At 47.3% G+C, this 14,549-nt stretch overlaps 1 protein-coding gene across 1 annotated transcript in view; it reads right to left on the bottom strand.

Annotated features, from left to right (window-relative positions):
- The window catches only part of SEL1L3 (SEL1L family member 3), a 96,321-nt gene that overhangs the window by 26,786 nt on the left and 54,986 nt on the right, over window positions 1-14,549 (bottom strand). The window contains exons 12-15 of the mRNA XM_046656535.1: window positions 9,798-9,917; window positions 7,844-7,984; window positions 4,073-4,135; window positions 856-1,032 (exon numbers count right to left, since the gene is read on the bottom strand). Of these exons, the coding sequence (XP_046512491.1) occupies window positions 856-1,032; window positions 4,073-4,135; window positions 7,844-7,984; window positions 9,798-9,917 (501 nt within the window). The remainder of the gene's footprint in view (window positions 1-855; window positions 1,033-4,072; window positions 4,136-7,843; window positions 7,985-9,797; window positions 9,918-14,549) is intronic.

Below are 14,549 nucleotides of genomic sequence, written 5' to 3'. Positions count from 1 at the left end.
CACTGGAAAGTAAGCTTCCCAAGAGCAGACACTGTTTTGTCTGCTGCTGTGTCCCCAGTGCCTGGCGTAGGATGGGCGTTCAATGAACTTTGTTGAATGTAACGATGCTCAGGTTATTATTATCATCATCAAATTATTATTGATAACGAACGGCTTCCATTTCACGTGGGGATCCAGGTCCTGACTCCACTAAGTGTGTGACTCTAAGTCACATAAGATACCGTAAGTTTGCTGTATCTCCACGGCCAGAGCCTCAGTTGCTTATTATGTAAAATGGATGTAATAATAGTAACTATTCCAGAGAGTTGTTAGGATAAAATGGGACGGCACACGTAAAGTGTTTTGGCGCACGTAAAGTGTTTGTGAGTGTCTGGCACCAAGGAAGTGTTCAACAAACACCAAAGATTGTCATTGTTGTTTTCATTACTCTTCAATCTGGTCTCATACCAGGTAACCCTATTAGGACCCAGCTCTCTTTGCTTCTAGTAAGATCTATCTCAGCACCATCTCTCGCTCATTCTCCCCTATATCATCTCCTGCTCCTCTCCCCAGCTCAGGCCTCCCTCCTCCATGAAGCCCTCCTGACTGCACTGGCCTTCACCATTTCCCCTTTCCAGAACTGTTTGGCTCACAGCAATTAGCACATACTTGGCATATGGCTAAATGCCTTCCTTTGCTCTTCACTATCTTGTCTTCCTAATCGGACCCTTGAGTTCCTCGGGAACATGGTCTGAGTCTTGGGTGGTGTCTGTCCCACCCACAGGGCTCGTCCAGGCTGGGCACACAGTGCACCCTCACAATGCTTCATGATTGAGTGACTGACCAGCTGTACGGCTGGTCTCAAGTCTTACTCACTTGATTCCTTCCAGGAACTCCTGGGAAAATACCATCCAGATACAGGACTCCAAGATTGTATGATGCATCTGGGTTCCCCATTTCTTCTGCTTTTAACCAGTATTGTGCTGCTTTCGCATAATTTTTCTTGAACTTGTGGTAATACCATCCCAGGCCATTGACTGCCTGATGCAATCCCTGGATTTTAGAACAAGAAGAAAGAAATTACTTTTTTTTTGTTTTAATGAAACCTAAAGAGAATTGATTGTGAAAGCATTCTGCTGGAGTCTGAGCAAAACCTCTCCTGTCTCTTTTTTGGGACAGATGGCATCAAAGAAAAGCTAAGTGCTCGAAAACACGAGCCCGCCTCAGAGTCTTCCCAGGTGGATTTCTCCCGGCTGCTGCTGGGATTTTCGCATTCCAGCTCAACAGTGATGCTGGCCCCCAAATCATCACTCCCCTCCAATGGGCTGTTACGCAATGCCCTTGTCTACAAAAGGCCTCTTATTGCCCTGAGTATCAAGAGTGCCCCTGAAATTCAGGAAAGCTCAACTGCAACAGGAGGCCTGAAACCTGTCCTGGCGGGGACGGTTTCTAGGTGACCCACCTGCCCATCTGTTGATTACCCTGCCCTGAACACCAGCGAATTCTCGGAGAGAAGCAGCTGCAGCATCCTACTTGCAAAGCACAGGTGCCTTGTGACTGCTTAGCATCCCAGCTCGGCCAGGTGGAGTCTGGTCCAGGCTGAGGCAGAAGGGGAGGGTGGTGGAGAGGGGGTGGGTTTCAGAACTGCATCTAAACTGGCACCAGAGAAGGGCTGGTTCATGTGAATCTAGTCTCGAGCGTCTTTGTTCTTGCTGATTCATGCTATCAGATGCCCTCCTCTGCTTCCGCAGGTTTGCACCCAGGTGCTCCCACCTGCTTCCACACGACAGCCTCCAGTCTAGTTGCTGAAGGCTCAGGAGCCCCGCAGGGGTGTGGGGGCTCCTGACAGAGCCTCCTGCCCAGCAGGGAGACACCTGAGTGCAACCTGGGAATGCAGTGCTCTCCTTCCTCCCATCCTGCTAGACCCACAAGACCAGGAACCAGCAGAGGAAAAAAGGATTCGAGGGGTGACAGTGCCATTGCCGCTGAGAGAATCCTAAGTGCAGAACCAAATCTCCTTCACCTTCCCTTTCATCCGGGAAAGATAGGTGTTCCTTGACAACAGATGCCAAGATCCCAGCCTGCAGCCTTTCCAGTCTGCAATGGCTCCTAAAAGGCTGTGCTTCCTAGTCTTTATGTTGGAATCTGGGTGCCAGAAAGCCCAGGAGAAAGAAACTAACAAAACTCGTAGAACAGAAGCTCCATGAGGGCGGGGATCTTTGTTTTGTATCTCAAGCACCTATATGAGTGCTTGGCACAGAGTCGGTGCTCAATAAATGTTTGATGAAGGAACAAGAGCCACCCTTTGAATGCTGATGCTAAACAAAATGGAATCCAAATCCTCTACTCTGAGGATGGAGAGCAGGGCTCAGTTTTGCAGGTCCGCAAGAAAGCAGACACCTGGGAAAACGTTAGTGCCCTGGATCCAGTCACAGAGGCATTCTTCTTGAGCCTCGCCAAGGACCAGGTGCAAGGCAGGCTCCTGATAAGTCCTGCAGACTGTGTTTCAGTGAAGTAACAGAGCAGGTCATTGTAGAAAGTGGCGAGAACCAGCTTTGGAAGAAGTCTACAGAAGGACACATCAACGTGGCTTTTACAGTGACGTCAGGGGCCCCAGGCTTATTCACATGCACTTGTCATGACTCAAAACATCTGCAGAACTCCTTGGGAGATGCATTTGGACCAAGTTCCGAGCCCCATGAGAACTCCTGTCTTATTTCTTAATACTCATACCTTCTTCTGGATATTTACACCTCAATCAACAGATTTGCCTTCACATGACTTCTGGCTAAGTCCAAAAATCAAACTATAGGCACCTTCACCACAGTGCCCGACAAAGGGTAGGGGCTTAAAAATTCCTTGTTGGGTAAATGAGTGAGAATCACCTAATACTTTCAAAGATGTGACTACTCTGAGCCATAAAACTGCATTTCCCCAATACTTATCTAAGCTCAGCTAAAAATCCCTTCAAAATAAAGCACATTAGACATCAATTCACCACTAGGATGGCTAAAGAGATGCAAATTTCACTCCTGCCAGGAAGCCCCATAACTGCCCCATTTTAGGACACTCTGGAACCAATGCCCTCAGTGACCGTCATTAAGCTGCTTTTCTATTTCTGCGCTATAATTTGTTGGGGTCGGAGCTGATGTGCACTTCAGTGGGTTCCCTTCTCCTCGGTCATGTGCCCTCTTGATACCCCATAGGCGGAGGAAAAGCCTCTTGGCTCTCTTACTCCATGCTCCACCTCCCTCTTTAACAGAAAAAAGACACTCTGAGCTCCCTAAAGAAAGGGAATGAGGAAGAAAAATCCTCATGATAACGTCAGGAGTCTTTGTTGACAGGGCAAATATTAGCAGCCTTTGGGATGGAGGCACATTCAAGAGCCAGAAGAACTACACAGGGCCCTGTCAAGGTTGTAGAATTACAGTGGTTTCTACAAATTTATTTATTTGCAAATATGCGTGAGTGTGCATGCAGTGGGCATGTGTGTTTGCACACAGGGATATGTGTGCATGCATGTGTGTGCGTGTGTGTGTCCCCTCCCAAATGATATTTAACTTGCATTCTGTGTTGCTATACTGAAACTAGCTGACTTGAAGATAACATTGAAGAGCAAATAGTGACAAAAGCAAAATAATTCCTAAGACTGACAATGAACTTGATAAATAGCCCCATTATTAAAGCACGGAGAAGTAAATGGGCATTGGACACGACAGGGTTAACCTTCAAAAGAATTAGGCTTTTGGTTTTCCTAATTCAAAGGCATTTATACCTATTCAATTTCAAGGAGCCCTTGCTGCTTGTTATCAGGGCAGCCCGTGATTATAATTTTAGCCTTCAAACAAAATTGGGCTGAATTCTATTGACTGGAAGGTGAATTCAGCTTTTGAATTTTGCCGTCCCCATTGTGGCAGGTTTCTGTATGTGCGTCGCTCAAAAATGACTGATCAGTGCAGCGCTGGCGACCCCCCACCCCCCCACTGCATTTCTACCTTCCAGCTGAAGCCTGGCCATTCACTCTCGAAGACTCGCGAGCGTGTGGGTGTGTGTGGTGGAAATGTTTCCTTCTGACAATATGCAGAAGTGTTACCTTGGAAGCGGCTTTCTTCATCAGCTCTAACGCAAGCTGTCTGTTCTTTTTTACTCCTTGACCCTAAACAATGATAAACAGCAATGATTACGAAGAAAATAAACCCGGGGCACACTCAAAAACATTACACAGATACATCAGTGTTTGATATAAAATACTTAAAAATAAAACCCAAGCTTTCTTAATTAAAAACCTAATCTTACAGATTTCTATATGCAGAGCCATTGCGTTATCACCATCACCATCATTATTATTTGGCTTATATTTGTGGGGTGGAGGCAACAAACCTCACCCTCTCAGCCCAGCAGTAACACAAAATTCCCTGTTTGTCATGGAGCGAATCTCATTCCTATCGATCCACAGGTGCTGCTGGGAGAAGATGTGAATAAGGTTACGTGAGTTTGGTCATCCTGGATGTGTTTCTCTGGGGATTACCTAATTTGTGAGCCGGATAAAGGACTTTATCTGTGTTGGACAGTCAAGAGTTATTAGGCTGTCATTTGCAGTCTTCCTGGGTCCTCACAGAAGTCCCCAGGGTGGTACACTGCGGCTTCACAATCAGCTCAAGAACCAGCTGTGAAGGAGACATGACCCCTTGAAATCGGTTGCTTCAGAGAAGCTGGCAGAAACTGACAAGGTTCCTCCTGCAAAAGCAAGTTCTTCCTGCAGAAGTGGTTTGTGCTCATGGAGAAAAATGGCTTTGGGGTTCTGGTTACAAGAGAGGAACCCTGTGGGGCCACACTGAGGTGTCTGCAGGACCCCGTGGGGGAAATGGTGGGTCTGAGGAGGGGCTCCTGAGCTCTCTCTTGACGTAAGTCTGACAATGAAGATGGTAGGCAAGAGGAGCCAGGTGAAAACCACTGCTGCTTCAAAACTCAGTCTGCTACAGACACCCCGCGCCCCTCAATGTACCCCATGGAGTCCTCCTGGTCTCAGACACAGTGGTTGAGGAGGGCACATGTGATATTATGTAAGAGGGTTTGCAATGACTACAGTTATTAACACTATTTAAACACTTAGCTCTATGGTGAATGAAGACAGCGCTAGTGAACAGTTCTGTGCTAATTAACAGGGGCCAAGCACTGTCCTGTCACATCCAGTCCTCACAGCAGCCCTGCAGAGGTGCTGCTGTCATTCCCCTCTGAGAAACTCGCTCAGAATCACACAGTGAGTGAGAAACAGAGGCAGGATTTGAACCCAGGCAGGCAGGCTCCAGAGTCCAAGCTTATAACCACCATGGAATATTTTCTCCTGTATACTTCAGTTCTATGCTGAGAAAGGGTGATTCACAACCTCCTTGCAGGATACAGAAAACATGCAGGGTATGTGGTCTCTATAATTTTTAGATCCTAAGATAAAATTCTGGCTCTAACTAAAGGTTAAATTCCATATACTGAGTTTCTACTAGACTTTAACTTACCTATTTAATAAAACCAATGAGCTGAAGCAAAGTGAAAGATGAAAATATTTTTCAGAAGTGCACCATTACTTCATTTAATTACAGAGAGGAAAGAGAAAAGGACATGAAGATTACTTGGAATAATTGGATAGGGCGATGAGACAACCTTTGTGGACTGGAGAAGCATCAGAAAGACCAGAACGGCAGAATGTTAGAACCTGGTTGAACTCAAAGTTTATCTCCTCCAGCTTCCTGGTTTTGAAGGAGTAAGACCGGGACCCAGAGAGGTTGACTTATCCAAAACCTCACAGTTAGAGCTGCACCTAGAACTCAGGTACTGTGATTTCCAGACCAGGGATTTTCCAGTATACTTGCTATTTAATCAGAAGTGGGATCGTTTCTTGCACAAAGACTACATACTACACACAAATCAGAGTAGTATTGGAAGCTGTTAAGTGAGAGAAATGGAAAGTCTTGGTATATAGCAATTGCTCACTAACTATCCACTGAATGAATTCAGGAAGGACAGTTGCTACAGCAAAAGTCAAAGCTCCACCCTCATGTGCATGCAAAATGCAAAACTCGACTGTGTAGACAAACCACAGCCACCATCATGGTGCCCTCTTTGAATACAATAGGCTGAATACCCACACAAAACCAAGTGCACATTACTGTCCTTCACATTTGGAAAGTCCATTTTCTGCATGGGGTTCTTTCACATGGGTTACAATTAAAGACCTCTGGCCAGAGGTAAAAATGTTCCTTGAGATGCTGATAAAAGTCTTACTTCATCCCTCCCAGGGATAACTTAGTTATAGGGCAGGAAAACCAGAAAAGCTTTCAGGTTTGGGAAATCAGACCCTGAGAAAACCTTATGACATCTCCAGAGTCATTTATTCATGTATTTGCCTCTCCCTCTAGATTGTGAGCTCCAGGTGGGCAGAAGTAATGTCTGATTCATGCCTTTCTCCTCTCCACACTTTGGACAGTGGCCAGCCCCAACTCTGGTGGACAGGTGTCTCTCCTCTGTGCCTGTCTCCTTCGTGCTTGTTTTCCCCACCAGCATATGAGCCCCCCGAGTTCAGGGACGCAGCTCATGCATCTGAGGTCCCTCCATCTAGCACAGTCTGGCATTTTGTCAGCCCTAAATGATGTTTACTGAATAAATACATGGATGCATTGGCATATGGCTAAGAGTCAAATCATTTCTATGCTGATTTGGTGACTGGAAAGAGAAAGTCCTGGCTCTAAATTTGGAAACCACAACAACCAATAGATTTTAAGGCTTTGGAGGGTTAGAAATGCAGGAAAAGTCATAGCTGTTAATCAGTGAGTGGCCACAGCTGTGGTTCTGTGGGGTGGGGCTGGCCCCGTGAATCCACATCTTTGTCTGGAGACACTCGCTATCTGGGGGCAGCTGCTTTCTCTGGGTGTGGACATGCGGTCCGAGTGTTTCCTCATCAAAGCCAACGGCTTTTTACTTTTCCAAGATTGGTGAATTGATGCTTCTGTTCATGGATTTAAGGGCAGACTCTGAAGGCAGACTGCCTGGAGCCCATTCCCAGGTCTGAAATGTACCAGTTGTGCAACCCTGGGCAAGTTACAAAACCCCTCTGTGCCCCTGTGACCACAAATACAAGGAGCAATCATAACACACCTCGGTACCTACCTCGCCAGGTTGTCATGAGGATTAAATGTGTTAATACACGTAAATCAGGTAATGAGGGCTCGATCAATCAGTGTGGACTATTATTATTTCATATAAGATACAGTATTTTACAGTTCTCAAAGCCTGTTCATTATGTTATCTCATTCGATCTGTGGTCATTAGCATTGTCCCATGAGATTAGATGACTCCAAGGACACACAGCTGACGGCTGCAGAGGAGGGACTTGAACTCTGTCCTCTGTCTCCTGGGCTAATGCTCTTTCCACCCATCCCCACCATTCTCCTATTGGCTTAAAACCAAGATTTTTGTTTTGATCAATGAGACTGTTGAGATCCAGCCCAAGCACGCACTGTGTTTAAGCTGTAATTCAATGGCAACTCTGCCTGGTGGCGAACTTGCGGCACCTTTGGGGGCTAGCAACCATGTCCCAACCCGTAAAATATGGGTGTCTCCTCCAGAAGCCTACAGTTCTTGCAAAAGCAAAGAGAATCCAGGTGTCAAACAGATTAATGATTAAAAACGAGACCAGGCGACTGCTTCTGACTCCGCTTTTTCAGCAAACATCCCTTTCCTTCCACAGTGACAGAAGCATATAGGAAGTTTCTTCAGTTACAGACTCCCTGTTTGCCTGCACGCCTACAGGAAACTGCTCAGGAAGTCTGACAAGAATTGCAAATTTCAGCACAAACTGAGTGATTCTTACCTTGAATAACACAATGGCATAGTCGTAGATTAACGCCGGGTCCTCGGTCTCCAGGGCGCCCTTGGCGTACCACTCAATCGCCGCTTCCGGATTCTTGGCCACACCTTGCTGGCCCCAGAACAGCATCTGGGCCAGTCGTTGCTTCAAGACAGTAGCAATTTAGAATACTGACTTTCCTGTGTAACACTTCACATAAGACTTTAAAAGTCTTTAAAAGGTAGGAGGACAAAGCTAATTTAAAATGTTTTTATATTGAGAACCAAGAACTAGGCAGACACAGGACACATGTTAGCTTCCAACTGGGGGCCAGAGCCCTGAAGGTGGACTGGTGTAAACATAAGTCCTTCACACAAGCTGGAAATGGTCCGTCGGGGCATGCAAGTGAATGACTCTACCGCACCCAGGGCCACAGCTCGATGGCACTTGGTCAAGAAGCACAACTGTCTCCTCCCTCAAGAGCCCCCTCCTTTGGAAAGTACTGCCCATCCTCTTGGCCCACTGAACAGTGTGGAGGCCTGTGCCCAGCCGTAGTACTGGTTAGAGCAGCCTTCTGCGCTCTTATCTCCTCCTAGCCCAGCGTTTGTCAACATGGCTGGCTCCACCATTAGCCCGAGCCTGGGAGCTCTCTGGGGGTAGGAAGCTCAAGATCTTATTTATCTGCCCTCGTCCCCTCCGCCCTCACCCAGCAGAACTCAACAGAAGCTTGCAGAACAAAGGTCTGCTGAATGAAGGAAGGTAGAGGCGTCCATTGCCAGGAAAGTTCATGCAAGCTGTGGAGCACCCAGTAAACGGCTCTGGCCGCAGCATTTCCAGAACTACACACTGGAATGTCTTCCTGCACTAGGAAGACCAACGAGGCTAGGGACAGGCGCCTAAGATGGGAGCCAGAGGCAATGCCAGTTAACATTCTGGCCCCCTGTGGGCCCCTTATTGTCTTCCCTTCTTTCTGCTTCTCCTCTCATCTCCTTCTCTTTCCTTTCCCTGCAAATACTTAAACTTCCAGCAAAGTACCTCCTGAAATGCCAGGAAGACCTCTACGAAGGGGTACAGACCTCTTACTACAGAGTCTCTGAAATGTCTGATTGTCAATCATTTGTTCTTTTCTGTTTTCTTTCTCTTTCCCATCCCTAGGCTTCTGCCTGCTTAGCAGACCCAGTGGCTCTTCCTGACACTGTGCTCACCAGGAGCACGAAGCAAAGTGAAATCCACCCTTTGGGAAAGAGGCTGGCTTCCTCCCTCCCGGTGCCATCAGCCTTAGCAGGCTCCCACCAAGGCCTTTTCTCCATAGTGAAATCAAGGCAAGAAGTCAGACAGGACACATCCTCCCCTCTGCCCTTTCTTGTACCTCTTAAAAGTCCATCCAAAAGACAAGGCATGTTCACAAGACAGGGTCGATCCTTTCAATCTAATACACCACACGTGCTTTTCTACTGTTCTTCTAGCTGAATTCATGGCCTTATTTTCAATGCCTATCTAATCTCTCCTGCACCCAAGATGCTTCTTTTTATTTCTGATGCACTAAAATGCCTGAGGGTAGTCTTTAGGACTCATTGTAAATATTGTGGACCTCTCTCTTTCTCGACAGGGTAGGACTACATTACCAGCCCACTTGAAGTCAAGAATGACCAAGTGACTTGCTTTGGCCAATGCAGTGTGAGATGGGACTTGTGCCACTCCTGAGCAGAAGCGTTAAGAGCCAGCCTGTGACCTGCCACGGCCGTCGCCCTGCTGCAATGGTTTTGGAATTATGTGTTACCATGAAGCCTCTGTTAGCTTAGGTTCCTAGGGGACCACGAGAGCACAGCCTATGCCAACCCCCACCAGCTGAGTAGTGTGAGCAAGAAATAAATCGGGGTTGTTTTAAGCCACTGAGGTTTGGGATATTGTGTTACCATGGCATAACCTGGTCTATTATAACTGATAGAATTTCCAAGACAGTGGACTGTATCTTTACCTGAGCTGCCGCATTGCCTCGGGTAGCTTCATGCTTCAACCACATAAAGACGTCTCCGTCTTCTTTCGTTTGTACCTTGAGTGTTTCATCATCTTTTAGTCTAATTGTTTCAACATATGCCTAAAAAGGAAGAAAGGAAGGAAGGAGGGAGGGAGGGAGAGAATGGAGGCAGGGAGAAAAGAAATATCCAAATGATATGGGTATGCAAAAGACATGACATTATTCATAAACCACCAATTGCTCAAGGAAAAACCATATGAATAATTGAAATACGAGGTGTGTCCACAATGCCATAAGATCAAATTCTTTTCAAATGAATATATCACATCTCATGTATCTGAGTATTTTTGTTCCTATCAAAGAGTCTTCCTTGGAAGGACACAATTTATTCCATTTCCACTTCTATTGCTCAAGCTTGTTCAGAAGACCACTTCTGTGCCAATTATTTCAGAACCAGATTACACACAGCATCAAAAAAGGTAAATCAATATTTTCTAAGTATAACCTTATTATTTTTTTTTATCCCAAAGTGTTATTATCCTGCATGACTAACCCTCCCTATTTAGCAGGCTCAGCTTCAAATATCTTTTGGCTATTTCCAAAAATTAAATCTACCCTGCAAAGAAGAAGGTGCATTAACTCTGAGGATGCGAGCAAGAATGTGCTAGAGGCTTTAACGATGAGCCCAAAGGGAAAGTTCACAAAATGTTCTGAATTTGCACATAGCCTCCCAGTTATCTGACTCCTTTGAAGAGAATAAGACTCATTTTGATGTGTAACTTTTGGCTGTTTAACAAAAAACTGGCCCTGTTGTTTCACGGTCTCCCCTTAAATAATGAGCCCTATCTACCCGTGCTGAGAGGGGTTCCTGAAAGGGCTGCCATGCCCAGCGCATGCCACAGGCAGATGGTGAAAAACTGGATCTGGATGAGTCTGGGAAAGAAGCCTCAGAAAACAAGCAGCCTGATTTCCCCTGTGACCTCCTTTGTGGGTTAGTTATGAAAGTATTTAGATTCACAAACTCTAGTCTGCAGCCCCGTTCCTGAGAAGGTCTCTCAGCTGCCTCCGCCCCTTGGCCGCGTGGAGCCAGGGTCCTTTTCAGAGGCATTGGGGGGGTGAGACGTGGGGACTGTGCTAAGACTCAGAACCCAGCAGGTGTCAATTCCTGATGGATGTCTAACCTGGAGAGGCACCAAGCGAATAGCCACAGCTAGAATATGGTGCCCACTACCTTTTATTGAAACCAATATGTGCCAGGTGTTTAACAAATGTTTTTTATTTAACCCTCACGACAGGGCTGCAGCCCAAATATCACTGTCCTCAATGGATAAGCAAAGAAACCAAGGCTCAGAAGGTGAAACCATGAACTCAAGGTCACATTGTGGAGCTGGCCCTGGAAGCCAGGCTGGCTTGACTCCAAAGACAGGGCTCTGACCCCCTCCCCCACGATGCTGCCCTCCAGAAAGAAGCCCCTGGAATCCTATCTCATTGAGTCTTTGCCAAGTGTACGGCCAATGAGTGGGCATTTCAGCCCAGACTCCAGGGGACACTCTGTTGTCTGTGATGAGCCTGGAACTGGGCTGAAGCTCAAGCTGCTCAAATAATGGAATTCTCAGCTAGAAGATTTTGTTCAACTGGAGAGTTTGAGTGTTTTAATTTTTACTTGTCTTTCTCCTTTCCTTTTATTCCCTCCTCCTTCACCTGTGACAAGACTTGAATGGAAGACATAACATATGAAGACACAGTTCCCACACCCTGCAGGGATTTATAAATCCCTTATAAATTTATAAATCCTCTTAGGTGTTTCTGCTATGCTGGCGGTGACAGTATATCGTAAGAACCAGCTTAGACTGCATGCCAGGCACTGTTCTAACTGCTTTGCCCAGACTGACTCATTGAATCTTTGCAACCTTATGAGATAGTCACTATCAATAGTCCCATTTCACCCAAGGGGAAACTGAGGCCCAGAGAGCTGAAGTAACTTATCCAAGGTCATATATTAAATATGTTCTTCAAACTTAGGAGTCAAACCCAGGCTGGCTGGCCATGGGGCCCACAGTCTTCGCTCAGCCTCGCCACCCTGTGCAGGACTCATGCATCTGGGAGGAAGCAAATGGCGGGCCGCTTCATTGTGTCCCTCCATAGACAGTGAACTCTATCCACAGTGCCTTGAGGGGGGTCTTGGCAAAGACCACGTTTCCGGGGGACCTGGGCAACCATGCATAACTCTGAAGAACGAACAGTTAGTCTTCGGATCCCTATCCCCTGACCCAGGCCTGTCTCTCTCCTCTGGGAGGTGCCATGAGCTTTACAGCAGGGTGGGGCCATTAAAAGCATGAACTTTCACATCTGACTCAGGGGACTTGAATTCTAACTTGCCACTAACCACCTGTGGGCCTTGGACCCCTAACTTTATTTATCTGAGACTCAGTTTCTGCCTCCACGAAATGGAGCTTAGCCTGGTACCTGCTCTACCGAAAGCACTCAGCCTATTAGCCATAACTTTCTACAGCATGAAGAGTTAGAAAGACCTGGGCTCAAATCTAGGCTCTGCTACTCATTTGCTGTGTGACTTTGGGCAAGTTCTTTGGCTTCTCTGAGTCTCAGTTGCCTCATTTGTAGAACGGGAACAACACTCGCACTGACTTCAAAGGATTGCATTTATGTTTTCATAAACATGTGCTTGTTTATGAAAGAGCTTAGCATAGTATCTGGCACATGGAAAGCTCTCAGTAATGGGAACTCATCATTCTTTAGGTCCTTCGTCCATTCTAATATGTAAAAGGCTGGTAGCAGTTTAGAACATTAGTTCTCCTATTGATATTTGCAGTTTTGTAGAGCTGAGAGCCTTACAAAATTGTGGGGATGAAGATCCATCTAAGAAGACAGAAGGGATAGAATTTGAGGAGGCAGTGCTGGGAACAGAAACACTGCAGAGAGCACACACTGTGTGCTGGGCTCCACGCAGCACACGTCATGAGGATTAACTTATTTGTGCCGTAAGAACCATGTGAAGTGCAGACCATCATGGCACCCATTTCACAGGTGAAACGGTGTAGAGACAGAGAGGCGAGCGGAATTATCCAAGACTTCACACCCAGTGAACAGCAGACCTGGAACTTGAACCCAGGCAAACGTGGCCCTGGAGCCACATCACAGTTGCCTGCTACACCCAGGCAGGTGGCTGCCTCTCCACAGTTCTGGGGTCACCACAGTGGCAATTAGCACCACGTCAGAGCCACATGCCTAGGGCCTTCTGTGAAAGCCAACCACCTATAAAGCCTTCGGATAAAGAAACAAGCCCTGAAAGGGAACAGTGTGCGGCTACTCATTCATTCAAACATCTCGTGACCAGGAAATGATGCTTCAGATGTGACCAATGAGGAAAGTTGTGGGGTGGAGAAGCAACAGTGGGAGCGAGGGTAGGGGAAGAGCTGGTGGAGATGCTATAGGATCCCAGAGTCCCAGACTGACCAGTTCTGGGATCTTGGGTGGCTTCTGGGGGGTTCTTTCTGTTGCTGTGTTGTAAAATCAATGTCTCTAGAATGAATAGTTTGTATCTGACACTGCAGAGTTAAAGCCCACTGATGAGGTCAGAGGAGGTCCAATGTCTGGAGACTGTGCCATCCTCAGGGCGCCCTTGAGCCAGTGTCCGAGAAGGCTCCACGCTCTCCCAGAGGCACTGACACTTCACAGGCTTCACCTCCTCTCTGTCTGCTCAGCCTACAGGCTACAAGGGCAGTGTTCATGCTATGTCAGCTGGCTGCCATTGACACAGTGAAGGCAGGGCGGAGGGGAGAATGGGCAGGGGCTGGGGAGGGTGAAGGCAGTGGTGGAGACAGAGAAAGGAAGAGGGGAAATGAGAGAAAGAAAGAGAGAAGGGAAGAGAGGGAGGGAGAGAGAGAGAGGAAGACAGATAAGGCAGGAAGGAAAACAAGCCCTGCAACTTAGCAGCTGGGAGCAAAGGCTCGCAGCCCCACATTTTCCGGAGCGTCTGCCTTCTCTGGAGCGGTGGAATACGACGGTTCAGCCAGCACTCCCGGGATCTCAGGCGCAGGGTAAGTTCAGAGGCTCCGCTAAACAGCCTACCCCGCCAACCTCCTTCAGGGCCTGTGGGAACCGCCAGCAGGAACCTGCCTCTCAGGGTGTTTAAAATCAGCTATAACGTTTGGCTCCCGATACGGGGGTGTATTTCTTTGCTGAAATTTAACATTTTAGGGATTTTAAAGTAAGAACTGGGGAACACAGCTGTAACAACGGAGAGAAAGGGAAGCAAGTACACCAGATTTCACAGACAGGGATGTCACATACAAGGCTGAATGCAAGAGAGACAGTCTAACGCCAAGTGCTCTGGGCGCTGGCTGTCAACAGTGAACACTGTCACATCCAAAAGCAGTAGAGAGTCACAAAACACTGTGATCCCTTTATGTTTGTCACTGGAGGCTCTGCACTCCTGTCCTATCTATCATCCCAGTGGTAAACAGTGAGCACCAATTGTGTATCAAGCACAGTGCTGGGCACTGGGGTCACTGATATGAATAGACGAGGTGCCTGTCTCAGGGAGCTCACAGTCTCCTGTGGGAGCCAGATCTACAACCCTGTACACAACACTCATCCTAAGAGCCAGGGCAGGGACGTGCCTGGGGGCCATGGCCCCATAGCAAAGGGGAGATCTGGAGGAGGAGGTGATGGCTGAGCCCCGTGTTCAAGGAAGTGAAGAGTCAGCAGGCAGGACAGGAGGAGGGGGTATGG

The sequence above is a fragment of the Equus quagga genome, chromosome 3 (assembly GCF_021613505.1).
Source record: "Equus quagga isolate Etosha38 chromosome 3, UCLA_HA_Equagga_1.0, whole genome shotgun sequence".
Classification (NCBI taxonomy): Eukaryota; Metazoa; Chordata; class Mammalia; order Perissodactyla; family Equidae; genus Equus; species Equus quagga.
The sequence above is the reverse complement of the archived record's forward strand: the minus strand, read 5'-3'. Positions and strand labels throughout refer to the sequence as shown.